This window comes from Zingiber officinale, chromosome 2B (assembly GCF_018446385.1).
Source record: "Zingiber officinale cultivar Zhangliang chromosome 2B, Zo_v1.1, whole genome shotgun sequence".
NCBI classification, from domain to species: Eukaryota; Viridiplantae; Streptophyta; class Magnoliopsida; order Zingiberales; family Zingiberaceae; genus Zingiber; species Zingiber officinale.
Window position 1 is genome coordinate 104544236 of NC_055989.1, and position 12874 is coordinate 104557109.

Genomic DNA, 12874 nt, shown 5'->3' on the forward strand with positions numbered 1-12874 from the left:
CCTCTGTTGTGAAACCCATTAATGGATCATAGTGGGTAGGGCAATTATAAAAAGGTAGGTGGTGGTTCAATGTGAAACAAACTCCAAGTGCATGAAAGTGTTCTGGTTTGGATTGTCTTGCTTCAAATTATAAATGAGTAGAATTATCTTTAAAAATTAATAAGGTAATTAAGAGAAATATGCTGAAATGGAAGCACTCAAATTCTGAACCTACAGAGAGTTCTATCTATCCCAAATAAAGTTTCTTCATTGATGTCTCAACCTGTAGCACTTAAAAGACAGTTCAAACTTGCTGATAGGTCAAGTTCTTTTCGGGTAAGATTAACTTTCATTGAATTTATGGTTGGTGCGGTGTTGAGCCTACTCACTCGTATATATACATATAGAAGCAATGAATGTGCACCACGAGGACTAAAACCAGTTGGCTAATGGCCTACATGATCATCCCACATTTCATTAGAGGGACCTTTTACTTCTGACAGATCTAGAAAAGGAGTTCATTGATGAATAGTTGAATACAAACAATGTACATAGGGAATTATATGAATCATTACATGCACAAGCACAATATTCATTTCCTGTCTTGAACAGTCCGTGACTGAGACAGGTACACTTTGGTGTTGTTTATCTAAGCACTTTGGATTCAGACATCTAGGCATTTCTTTTTTTATGGAACTCACCCGAGATCATATTATTTGATGTACCTCCTTTTTTGGGTGTTGCTCACTTTTAGATGGATTAGCTCTGAAAAACCCACAGATCAACATCCAGTGTAAAATTCATAAAGCAGGTTTGAAAGTTAAAAGGAGTTAGATAACAACGTATGAAAGCTTAACTGTTCTGATATCTTGCTCATTGAACATGTTCAGCTCCTCTCCCCTTTGTCTATTAACTTCAACCTGGAAGTGTGTCAAGGATTGGTCTTTCCATGAAATGTACCGAGTAATCATCTATATGATTTAACATTTTTTTTTAGTGTACCACACTGCACTAGAAAATGATTATCTTACATCCAGTAATCCCATCATTACGGCACATTCTCAATCAGCATCTTCGATCATTTCTGGTAAACCATGCAAATACAGCACATTGTTGCATCTCCAAAGAAAAACGAACTGGCAATCATTTACATGAAAATTACACACCAATCATGTGGATGGGAGACTAGGTTATATTTAAGTACTGAAATCAGAGTTATTGTTCGTGTCTGAAATTCCTATGCGAGAACCTGTCCATGTTTTTGGTTGTGTACAATAGAGTTGAAACAAACATCGGCCGTGCATCTCATTACCTACTTGCATGTTCCAGTCAACCAAGAACAACTGCAGGGTAGCAGCTCAGAAACCCACCTAGTGCACGAGGCACTACAACCATTATAATCCTGCACTTTAGCTCAAGTACCACAGCAACAGAGCCAATACTCCAAGTCATTGTATAGCATTGCAGTTCTATTGTGGTAATAAACCCAGTTGGACTTCAACTGTTTCAAATAATTACAAGGCGAGAATGAGTTAGTGGTGAAGTGGCATGAAAGCTTTTGAGAAGGTAGAAGCCCCGTTTGGCTACTCAGTGGGTCCATTATTGCTAAAGCCACATGCACAAATGACCTTCACTCTTCAAAGTTTGTGATTTTCATGAAGCTCAGACTCTGTCAAAGCTTGCTTGTGGCCCACCAACATAGTCCTGGTGTAACATCTCTAAATTGCTTATGAACTACATGTGATCATGACTTCAAATTGGTCCCAAATAGCCAATAAATATTCCTTCTGCCATGTTATACCTAGTGAAAGATTGCATCAAATTATCTCTCTCACCATCCTCCTAACATTTTCATCAATCGTCTACTATCCATCAAACCTCCCCCAGAACATGACATGATTAAATGGTATTCCAAGAGATTATTTTTAAGAAAAGATGGTGCTTTTTTTTTTTTTCAATCCTAGTTGGATTTTAGAATCTAAGGCTTCCATCACTGAACATGGGTGCCACCAAACCACCACTCAATCTATATCTACTCCCACTACATAGTGAGGCATTTTAACAAATAGGTACGGGGCGTTAGCTCACTCACCTCGGTCATGGTGAACTCCAAGGTTCCCTTTTCCCTGCTCCTCGTCGTGGGGTTCCTGCTCTGTTGCGGCCAGGTCCAGGTCGGTGCCAGGCGGCGTCCGCGACCGGCGGCAGCGACGCAGTTCCTGCGTTCGCAGAACGCGGCGAGGGCGGCGGTTGGGCTGCCGCCGCTGTCGTGGGACGCGCGGCTGGCGCGGTACGCGGCGGCGTACGCGGGGGCGCGGCGGCGGGACTGCGCGCTGGTGCACTCGAGCGGGCCGTACGGGGAGAACATCTTCTGGGGGAGCGGAGCGCGGTGGCGCCCGGCGCAGGCGGCGGCCGCCTGGGTCCGCGAGCGGCGCTGGTACCACTACGGCTCCAACTCCTGCTCCGGCCGCGAGTGCGGCCACTACACGCAGATCGTGTGGCGGAGCACCCGCCGCCTGGGCTGCGCCATGGTCGAGTGCTCCGCCCGGCGAGGGGTCTTCGCGGTGTGCGAATACGACCCACCGGGCAACTACATCGGCGAGAAGCCTTATTAACCGCCAAGTTTTCCCCGCTGTAAATGCCTCAAAGATCGCCTAATCCATCTCAATACTCGTTCAATTTGAGCCCTCGATTCTCGCATCGTCCATAAATTCGATCAATTGTGGAATAAAATTGGAATCCAACGGCGACAGGTGGTCGGTGATCTTCACTCGGTGGCACCAGCAATTGTAGTTGGCGTTGTAATGAAGTTACAGAGTAGCATGTGAATGTTGGGAGTTGGGACCAATAAACTTAAATTTTGGGCTTTAAATGCTTAATAATCTCACACATATTTAGCACGTCTAAATCACCCATCTCCATAACAATGTCCATCTTTTTCCCAGAATGATTCAAACTCCATTCATGATCAATTTCTTACAATTTATATGCGTACATTGATTGAACAGTAGGATCATCATATGAACCGGCCTCCTCTCTTTCAAGAAGATGGACCTTTGCTTCCCTCAATGATTCTTCAGGCTTGTCTGCCACTTGTCCTTCCCAGACACAAACAAGAGGTTCATCATCTCAAGTCTCAACCATGAATCAGTATTGGCTCGGAGACATCACGCTTTACCCGGGCTAACATTCACCGCTGATTTACCTCCTCTTAGGATCCCTGTGGGACCAGGCCTAGGGGGCCGCTGGGCGACGGGACTCACCTTTTTTGCACAATGAATCAGTATTAGCTACTCAAGAAGTGAACTTACTAATTAAGGTATCTAAACAAGTTGAGATTGTTTTATAGTCTCCAGTTACCTCTGTCAGCTATAAAGTGGAAGTTAATGTTTATGTTGGGAGGGCTGAGGACACTAGCAGACTCTGCATAGATCCTCATGAATACTGCTGTCATTTGGTCGCCGTTGGCAGTCAAAACTTTAATGCTTCCTGCTCATAGATTCCAGTAAAACTAGGGGTCAGGGGGAAACAGCAACTACAATAAACATCATCTATTTACGGTAGCAAAATGCTGGACATTTCCTTCCATGTGAAGTAGACCTAGTCACAATATATATTAGCACTTTACGATTTATCACCTCCGGATTATTCAATTCGAAAAGTGAGATATCTAAATTGTATATAAAAAAAAGGCTATTCACAGTGACAACAATATACCAAAACAGACTTAGTAACAACAATTCTTCGAGTACTATGACAACAATAAAATATGCTACAGATAATAAAAGAAAATGACACCCACTTTTAACAAATCATTAAATGAATTACCCTTCTATAAAAAGGTATTGCTAAATGGTCAAAATCTGAACAGTCATAATACATACATGCATATATATGCATGTATATTTTAGTAATATCACATGTATATATTAATTACATACATATACATGCATGTATTATAATTGGGAGATTGAGACTTCTAGCTGGTCTGACCAACAAGATTTACTCTTTATAAAAATCAACAAATGGACGGGTGCTCCATCAAGAATATCTTTACTTGTTATAACAATTAAAAATGTTCTTTATTTCCAATATTATTTCCAGGTCCAAAGAGTCAGCCCTCGCCGAGTGGGAGCGCGTCTACCTCCCAATCGACCTTGGCGTCGTCCTCCTCGACATTGCATTCGTCCCCGACGACCTAAACCACGGTAAAACCTTATGTTTACCTTAGAAACTTGATTCCTTTCCTTGTATGCTTATACCTCATTTCCATTTGTTCTGGCGCAATTCGCAGGGAATTAGAACAGAGGAATTGGTTGAAATTAAATTCCTTCCAACTATCTACTTGTAATCAAGATAAATTTATTTATTTTTTCTTTTATTTTCACTATTTCTTCCAGCCTAATAAACAAATTAGTGATCATATCGGTAAAATTAAACACTAATCTAGTTAGTATGAAACTCATATATCACTACATTTTTAATTATTTTGTTGTCCTTGGTCATCTTGTCAATGAAGGGAATATTTTTGAACTCGAATGTGATTATTATTATTATTATTTTAGTAGAAATTTTATAATATTTTATTTTAGATATAAAAATATAAATATTATTGAGTGTTATTATACTAGAATAATAGTAAAATTATTAGTTAATTTAAATTTAAACATGTAATAACGCATGTCGAGTGTTGATGATTGTATGTATATGTAAAATTATTAATCTATTTAGATACAAATAAATGCCTTTTTAGATATTTTTATAATTATTAATCATGTACCATAAAAATTCAAGATTTGTTTTTAGGATCACATGATTCTACGATCCAATCAATATCAATCTGATCCTAACCCTAAATTCATGTTGCATAGGATCATGATCCTATGAATTATGGCCCCCGTGGGGTGGCCGAGTTAGTACTCAGGTGAAGAGTTGCTCTAATGGGTCTTGGGTTTGAATCACTGTGACAGCAGTGGAGCTGCCCCGTGCAGGTGACCCCCTCACCTAGGAGATCTCTCGGCATGCCAAAAAGGTCCTCTATAATTTACATCCCTTCTACATGCTATGAAGTTGACAATAGAGGGGCGCTTAGAGTGAATGTAATTACTTTTTCTACAATGATCCTACTTAACAATGGTTACAAACATATTTTATGCATAGTAATTTTGACTAAAATGAATTAGTATTTTTTTTATATGGTAGTAAATAATGAGTAACTTACATATACTGAGTGGTTGTTACAATAACATTGAAATAAAAAATATTTTTTATATAAAATATTTAATGGCAATTTACCAAACAGCTCATGCCCAATTCAAAATTTACCAAAAGGTTCATTGTAGTTTTGTTTTTACTAAAGGGCATAGTCAAATGTATGTCATTCCCCTTCTACCCCTCCCGCCAAACTACCCTTTCCATACGCCATTTTTTAAGACATTCGAACCCCATTTTAATCATTTTGATTTGAAAATAATATTGATGGTTCGGATGTTGACGACATCAACATTTTTCTCCTTCCCTCTCTCAGTGCGTGCAGATCTTATATTTTTTCTTAACTCTCCGATTGCAAAAATCTAGCGCTCTATTTTAGTGCCGAGATCGTCCCCCCACGAAAACCTACGCAAGTGTGTTCGTGTGTTCCTTAAGCAGTGTCAAGGGTTTCTGACAAAATCCACACTAATTGCCTCTCTACAATGAATGGTTTAGGGTTTCCGTCAATACTCTCTGATGCAGTGATGAAGGGGGGCTCACCCGAGGGAAGTTAGAGTCAAGAAGGGCAGCCACGACGCAGTGGTCAAAGTCAATAGTCAAAGGACAAGCTTCTGGTGGTCGAACGGCCTGCTTGTCCACCCGATTGGACAACTTCTCCGACCGGGTGGAAGACAGTTTTCTACGCTTCCGTCAATATAGGAAGGGTAGTAGGTTCTCATGTTCGCAACAACCGCAGAAGGGATCATCTGCCCGGATTGACTGTCTGGCCGGAATGGGAAGAGCTACTCAGCCACGTGGCTGTAATAACGGATTGCCCAAGTGGTTGGCCGGTGGCCCCAAGTCTAGCGACTCCCTTGCTTGGCCAAGCAGTGGGACCCCTTGCCTCACTCAGCAAGCCTTTTTGGGAATTTGTGCCACCGACATGGGGGTATGGTCAGGCGGCGAATCATATGATAGAAGATTCTACCTTCACGTTAGGGATATGTACATCCGTTAAGGTAAGGTATCAGAGATGTTTTACTGACACGTCCTTTCATAGGACGAGTATGGAAGTGTGCAGGTGCCTTGAGGCGTGTGCCCATACATTTTTATGGCTCTATATGCCTTGGGATGCATGCTCACATGCCACCACAGCTCTTTATAAAAGGGGGTCTAACCACCAGAAGGGGTACGCGTGCGCGTTCTCATTGTTGAGAGCTTTCGTCCACTATTTTACTGTTCCCCTTTGCTGTCGATGACTGACTTGAGCGTCAAAGAGACAACGTCGGAGACCCCTTCCTGGCCAGGCACTAACATTTCTATTCTTGCAGATCGGGCGTAGTCTTCGCATAGTCAACCGAGGAGCCACATCCCCAGCCGACCATCTTCATCATGTTTGGACAGGATCATATTTGGTACTGTCTGCGGGAACTAGCCTGCACCCAAACCATGAAGATGGAGGACACTGGACAACTCACCACCATCACTTTGACGCAAGAAGATTTGGATTTGTTGGTCAGTGTCTAAGTAGCCAAGTTGTTGCAGCTGCAACAAGAAGCAACAGCTGATGGCCGAGCAACAAACGAGCTGGCTGCGTCACTAAGAGGGCCGTGAGCCGACCAGCGGAGCCAAGATGAAGAGCACGCCTGTCGGCAACCGCATTACCAACCAACCGACGTTTCCCATGATGTGTCGAACATGCCAATTCCCTTTTATCGAGCACTGTTTCGCATGCCCTCGGAAGAGCAAGGATGAGCTGAGAGGGCGGAGGGATCCTCCTCAGAGAATGCGCTCGCTCGAGATGGGTGAAAGGGAAAGGCACCCCGACTGGACGATTCCCCTGAGCGGATCAATCAGCAATTCTCCCAGGAGATTTTGGAGGACCAACTGTCTGCCAACTACCGACCATTGACAATCAGGGAGTACAACGGTATGATCGACCCCGAAGATCACTTAGTCAAATTCGATAACCAAGCTACTCTTCATCGGTACACAGACAGAGTGAAGTACTGGGTCTTCCTCACTACTCTGGTTGGATCGGGGCAACGATGGTTCCGGCGTTTGCTAGTCAGCTCTATACGCAACTTCAAAGATTTTCAAGCAACATTTTTACAACACTTCGCTAGTAGCCGTCGCTACCAGAAGACGAATGTTAATCTGTTCAGCATCAAGTAGGGGCCCAAAGAAGCATTGCGGGCCTACATCAATTGGTTCAACCAGGTGGCCATGGACATCCCTTCGGTCACCCCGGAGATACTGGTCAGTGCCTTCTTGTAGGGTCTAGCAGAGGTGAGTTTTTCTGCTCACTCATTCAAAAGCCCCTAGACACTTTGATCACCTGCTCGGACGAGCCACAGAATACATCAACGTCGAGGAGGCCCAAGCGGCGCAAAGGAAGGAGTCGATCGCCGAGCTGACCACCACTTCCGAGCAGCATCCCTCAAGCCATAACCACCCGCCAAAGGGACCCCAAGAAGGAACGTCTCAGCAGCACTAGGAGAATCGAGCATCTGCTGTATAACACGTTAAAGCAGAACGACCCAAAAGCTCAAAAGGGTGAAAATGGACGCCCCTGTTCTGCTCCTACCACCGATCAACAACGCATAACACATGAGACTATTATGATATAAAAGCAGGAGCAGACTGATCGGTCCCACAAAATTTCTAGCACAGAACTCCCTCACTCGAGCGCCAACAACATCGTCGGTCGAGCAAAAAAAGGGAGGAAGCGAGTCCTAGGGTCGAACAGCGTCGGGATCAGGCCCATCGAAGAAGAGAGACTAGTCCCTCCTGAACCTTGGTCGAACGAACCCGGCTCTCAGTGTGGGAGGAGGAAAATATAAGCAATGCCGCTCAGGGAGAAATCAGGATGATTGCCGGTGGCCCGACGGACGATGACTCCAACCGGACAAGGAAGTCACATGCTCGATGACTTGAAATTCATGCTGTTGGATGCAGTAAAGAGAGGACAGACAGACCGGAGATCAGCTTTGGTCCTCGGGACTTGGAGGGAGTAAAAGTCCCTCATGACGACACTTTGATTATCTAAGTGGTAATAGCTAATTACTGTTCGCTGAAATTTTGTAGATACAGGCAGCTCAGTGAATATTATCTTCAAAACGGCATTCGACAAGATGTAAATCGACCGCAATAAGTTGCAGCCTATGACCACTCCTCTATACAGGTTCACCGACAACGAAGTGTTGTCGATTGGTTAGGCGCGACCAACTATATCACTTAGAGAAGAGTCACTAAAGCGGACAAGGACCACGAACTTCATAGTGGTGGATGCGCCGTCGGCGTACAACGTCATACTGGGCCGACTGACCCTAAATGAATTCCGAGCGGTCGTCTCCACCTTTTGTCAAAAAATCAAATTCCCAGTGGGCAATGCTGTCGGAGAAGTCAAAGGGGACCAATTGGTTGCTCGACGATGTTATGTCAAGATGGTCAAGTCAGAGACCAAAGCCGCATGGAAGGCACAACGGTTGGAGGTGAATGTAATCCTCAAAGAACCTCCAGCACTGGTCTACAATGAGGAGGAGGTCCATATTCACTCCAGCGGACAGGAGGCAACAACCTTCGTGGCCGTCGATTTGCCTCGGGAGAAGAAGGCTGACTTGGTTGAGTGCCTTAGGCGAAACTATGACGTCTTCACCTGGTCAACCCACGAGCTTCCAGGAATATCGCCGAGTGTGGCTTAGCACAAGCTGTATGTCTAACCAGATGCCCGCCCGATCAAGTAAAGGAAGCGCGACTTCAGTTTGGAGTAGAACTAGATAATCTAGGCAGAGGTCGAGAAATTACCTGAAGCCAGCCACATTAGTGAAGTACAATTCCCAAGCTTACTTGCAAATGCTGTGTTGGTTTCCAAGCCGGGCAACAAATGGCGGGTGTGCATTGATTTCCGTAACCTGAATAAGGCTTGCCCAAAGAACTTCTTGTTAGGATCGTTGGCCGACTAGAAGGAGGCTTGAATAACCCTGCACAAATAAAACAAAATGAACCCTTCTCGGACTTTAAAAAACACTTGCATAAAACAATTAAATAAACCAAAGGATAGAGGCTCAGAGGATTTACTTGGTTACAGCGGGAGAAGTTGTTAATCCAAGGAATAGAGTAGCACTAATTTCTCCTTCAGGCGGAGAAGTCTCTTTACAGCAGTGTAAGCACAGAAAATGAGAAGCTAAATGAAAACTAAGGTGTGTACAAGTGTTGATGCAAGAATGCTTATTGTTTTTTAGCTTCTGGACCAATGCTGTATTTATAGCCTTGATCGGGGCGCTTGGAAGGGTTCCAAGTGCCTGGAGTAGGATAGAATTCTATCCCCGACACGTAGGTCAAAGTCCACGTCGAATATGATAATATTTGAGTTCCAGGTGCTCGGACCCACAAAGTCAACTTGGTTGACTTTTTCGATCGGGGCCCTCTGCTCCGACTCTGCTCGCCTCGGTCCGGGTCTTCCGCTCCGGCTCCCGCTTGCTTGGGTGATTTCGACCATCCAGAATAGGGCTCACCCGAACCCAACTTCCGGCCTTCTCGAACAACTTTCCGCTTCGGCTTCTCGTCCCTCGAAAACATCGCGCGCCTCCTTCTCGTCCGCCCGCATACTCTTCCGCAGCACTTCGTCCCTCAGATGCGCTGACCCCATTGGCTCTCTCCCGTGCCGTCCTTCTCGCTAGCTGCGTCTTTTACTCGACTTCCTGTGCTCCTAAACTCTTGCACACTTAGATACAAGGTTAAACACAACAGGACCTAACTTAACTTGTTTGATCATATCAAAATAACCTTGGGGTGCTAACAATCTCCCCCTTTTTGATGTGAGCAATGCAGGTTAAGTTAGGGTAAATAAATATAAAATAAAAGCAATAAATTTGTAATTCAAAAAATTAAAAAAATTTAATCTACCTCCCCCAGACTTAATCTTCCCTTCTCTCCCTTTGATCACATAAAAAATGGGGTACAAAAAAAAAATCTAAGGGTAACTTTTATAAAACTCTGATTTTCAATTAATTTTTTAAAAAATTTATTAAGATTTTGAAAATATTGAAAATAATTTTGATAACACTAAAAATGCAATAATTTTTAGAATTTTTTTTTAGAAACAATTAATAATTTTCTCAGTTAAATAAATTTTCAAAAACTAATTTTATAGGAATTTTGATAAAGTAAATCTGATACCAAAAAAAACTTTAAGTCTTAAAAAAAAATCTAAGAAAATTTTTCTAAATTAAGGATACTACAAAATATTTAAGTAACTATTAAAGCATTATTTTATAATTAAATGCTTTATCAGTTAGTCAATTAAACATGTTATTTCAATACTTGGCTTCCAGGCTGTGGCGAGGCACTAGACCTTCTTATTTATTGGAGCAATAATCACTTTCTAGACAAAGTCTCATAAGGAAATTAAACGTTTAATGTACTCTCTGAAAGTCCTAAATCCAATTTTAATTAAGACAAGTCTTTGAAAGCCAATATAGGTTTCTTCCAAATGGGTTAATTAGGAATTTCTTTGGAATGTATTTCTGAGAAATTTTCCTAATTTATCCTTTATGATATTTAAAATATCAGTTCAAATTATGTCTTCTAATATTTGTATTATATGTGCATCTATGATTTTTCAAGTTTTTTTATTTTTTTTTGTAAATTGTCATTTTCTAGCTTTAATTTATCAAAATCTTCTAATGGACAAGATTTTGCTAGAATTACTTTTAATTCATTAATTTCTTTTTTTTAATTTGCAACAATCTTTTGATAATAATTTAACGAATTTAAACATTTTATCAGGAGGAAGAGATCATATACCTGACTTATCTTGTCGATCTCGTTGTCCGTGGCTCCCCTTGAATTGCTGCTTTCTTCCAATATTGCTCCCCCTTCATCGATGCTCTTGATGCTCATTTCGGAAGAGCTTTCTTCGTGTTCGTCTTGATGACTTGCCATCAATGTAAGACCGGAGAAAGCCTTAACTTCCGATTCAGACGACGTTTCGTCTCACGTTGCCTTTAAAGTCTTGTACTTGCTCGTTTGGACAGACTTCTTTCCTTTGTTCTTATCCTTGTTCCTTAACTTAGGGCAGTTGTCCTTAACGTGCCCTTCTTCGTTGCAGTGGTAGCATCTGATTGTCCTTTTCTTTCTACCCTGTGGACGGTTAGTTTTCCTTGATTTAAATAACTTTTTAAAATGTCTTACCATCATTACCATTTCCTCGTCGTCGAGAGAGAATTCTAACTCATGTTTGTCTCTCGTTGCCTTGAAGGCGATGTTGTGCTTCGGCTCCTTCAGACCTGCACATCTTGATTCATGCACTTCAAAAGTTGAAAATAATTCTTCTAAGGTAATAGATTCTAAGTCCTTAGAGATATAGAAGGCATCTACGAGTGATGCCCATTTTGTATTTCTATAGAATGCATTAAGAGAGTACCTTAGCGAATCTCGGTTGCTTACCTTTTATCCGAGATTCGAAAGTCCAGTGATGAACTTCTTAATCCTCGAGTGAAGTTGTGCAATCGTTTCGTCTTCTTCAAATCGTAGGTTGGTGAGCTGGTTATGAAGTAAGTCCCGTCTCGCTAGCTTGACTTCGGACGTCCCTTCGTGTAGCTCAAGGAACTTCTCCCAAAGCTCCTTTGTTGAGTTGTAGGTGCCGATCCGGTTGACATCTTGTGGCAGAAGGACGCTCAGCAGATGGAACTCTACTTTGCCATTTGCCACGTAGTCGACCTGCTCATTTTTCGTCCACTAGTATTCTTCCTTACCCTCAAGTGCTACAAAACCGAACTTCATTATTAAAAGTAATTCAAAGTCAGTTTTAAAGAATACCTACATTCGCTTTTTCTAGCTAGTGAATTCTCCCTCGAACTTCGGTGGGTATATGCTCGGTTCGGCCATTGATTTGGTGCTTCGATCGGCAGTTTATCCTCTTAAAGTGTCCTGGCTCTGATACCACTTGTTAGGACCGTTGGTCGGCTAGAAGGGGGGTTGAATAGCGCTGCACAAATAAAACAAAACGAACCCTTCTCGGACTTTAAAGAACACTTGCATAAAATAATTAAATAAACCAAAGGATAGAGGCTCAGAGGATTTACTTAGTTACAACCGGGGAGGTTGTTAATCTAAGGAATAGAGTAGCACTAATTTCTCCTTCAGGCGGAGAAGTCTCTTTACAGTAGTGTAAGCACAGAAAATGAGAAGCTAAATGAAAACTAAGGTGTGTACAAGTGTTGATGCAAGAATGCTTATTGTTTTTTAGCTTCTGGACAAAGGCTGTATTTATAGCCTTGGTTGGGGCACCTGGAAGGGGTCCAGGCACCTGGAGTGGGATAGAATTCTATCTCTGATGCGTAGGTCGAAGTCCACGTCGAATATGATAATATTTGAGTTCCGAGTGCCCGGAAGGGTTCCGAGTGTCCGGACCCACAAAGTCAACTTGGTTGACTTTTTTGGTCCAGACCCTCTACTCCGGGTCTCGCCTCGGTCCAGGTCTTCTGCTCCGGCTCTGCTCGCTTGGATGATTTCGTCCATCCGGAATAGGACTCACCCAAACCCAACTTCCGGCCTTCTCGAGCAACCTTCCACTCCGGTTTCTCGTCCCTTAGAAACGTTGTGTGCCTCCTTCTCATCCGCTCACGTACTCTTCCATAGCACCTCGTCCCTCAAATGCACAGAGCCCTTCGGCTCTCTCCGTGTCGTCCTTCTCGCTAGCTAC

At 42.8% G+C, this 12874-nt stretch overlaps 1 protein-coding gene across 1 annotated transcript; it reads left to right on the forward strand.

Moving 5' to 3' along the window:
- Positions 1 to 1999: 1999 nt before the first annotated feature.
- LOC122046632 (pathogenesis-related protein PR-1-like) lies at positions 2000 to 2862 on the forward strand. The gene has a single exon (XM_042607414.1). The coding sequence runs from the start codon at positions 2079 to 2081 to the stop codon at positions 2589 to 2591; it is 513 nt and encodes a 170-aa protein (XP_042463348.1). The 5' UTR covers positions 2000 to 2078; the 3' UTR covers positions 2592 to 2862.
- The last annotated feature ends 10012 nt before the right edge of the window (positions 2863 to 12874 follow it).

Bases quoted from the DNA above. Each gene is read 5' to 3' on its own strand.
- LOC122046632 (XM_042607414.1), top strand. From the start codon at position 2,079: ATGGTGAACTCCAAGGTTCCCTTTTCCCTGCTCCTCGTCGTGGGGTTC.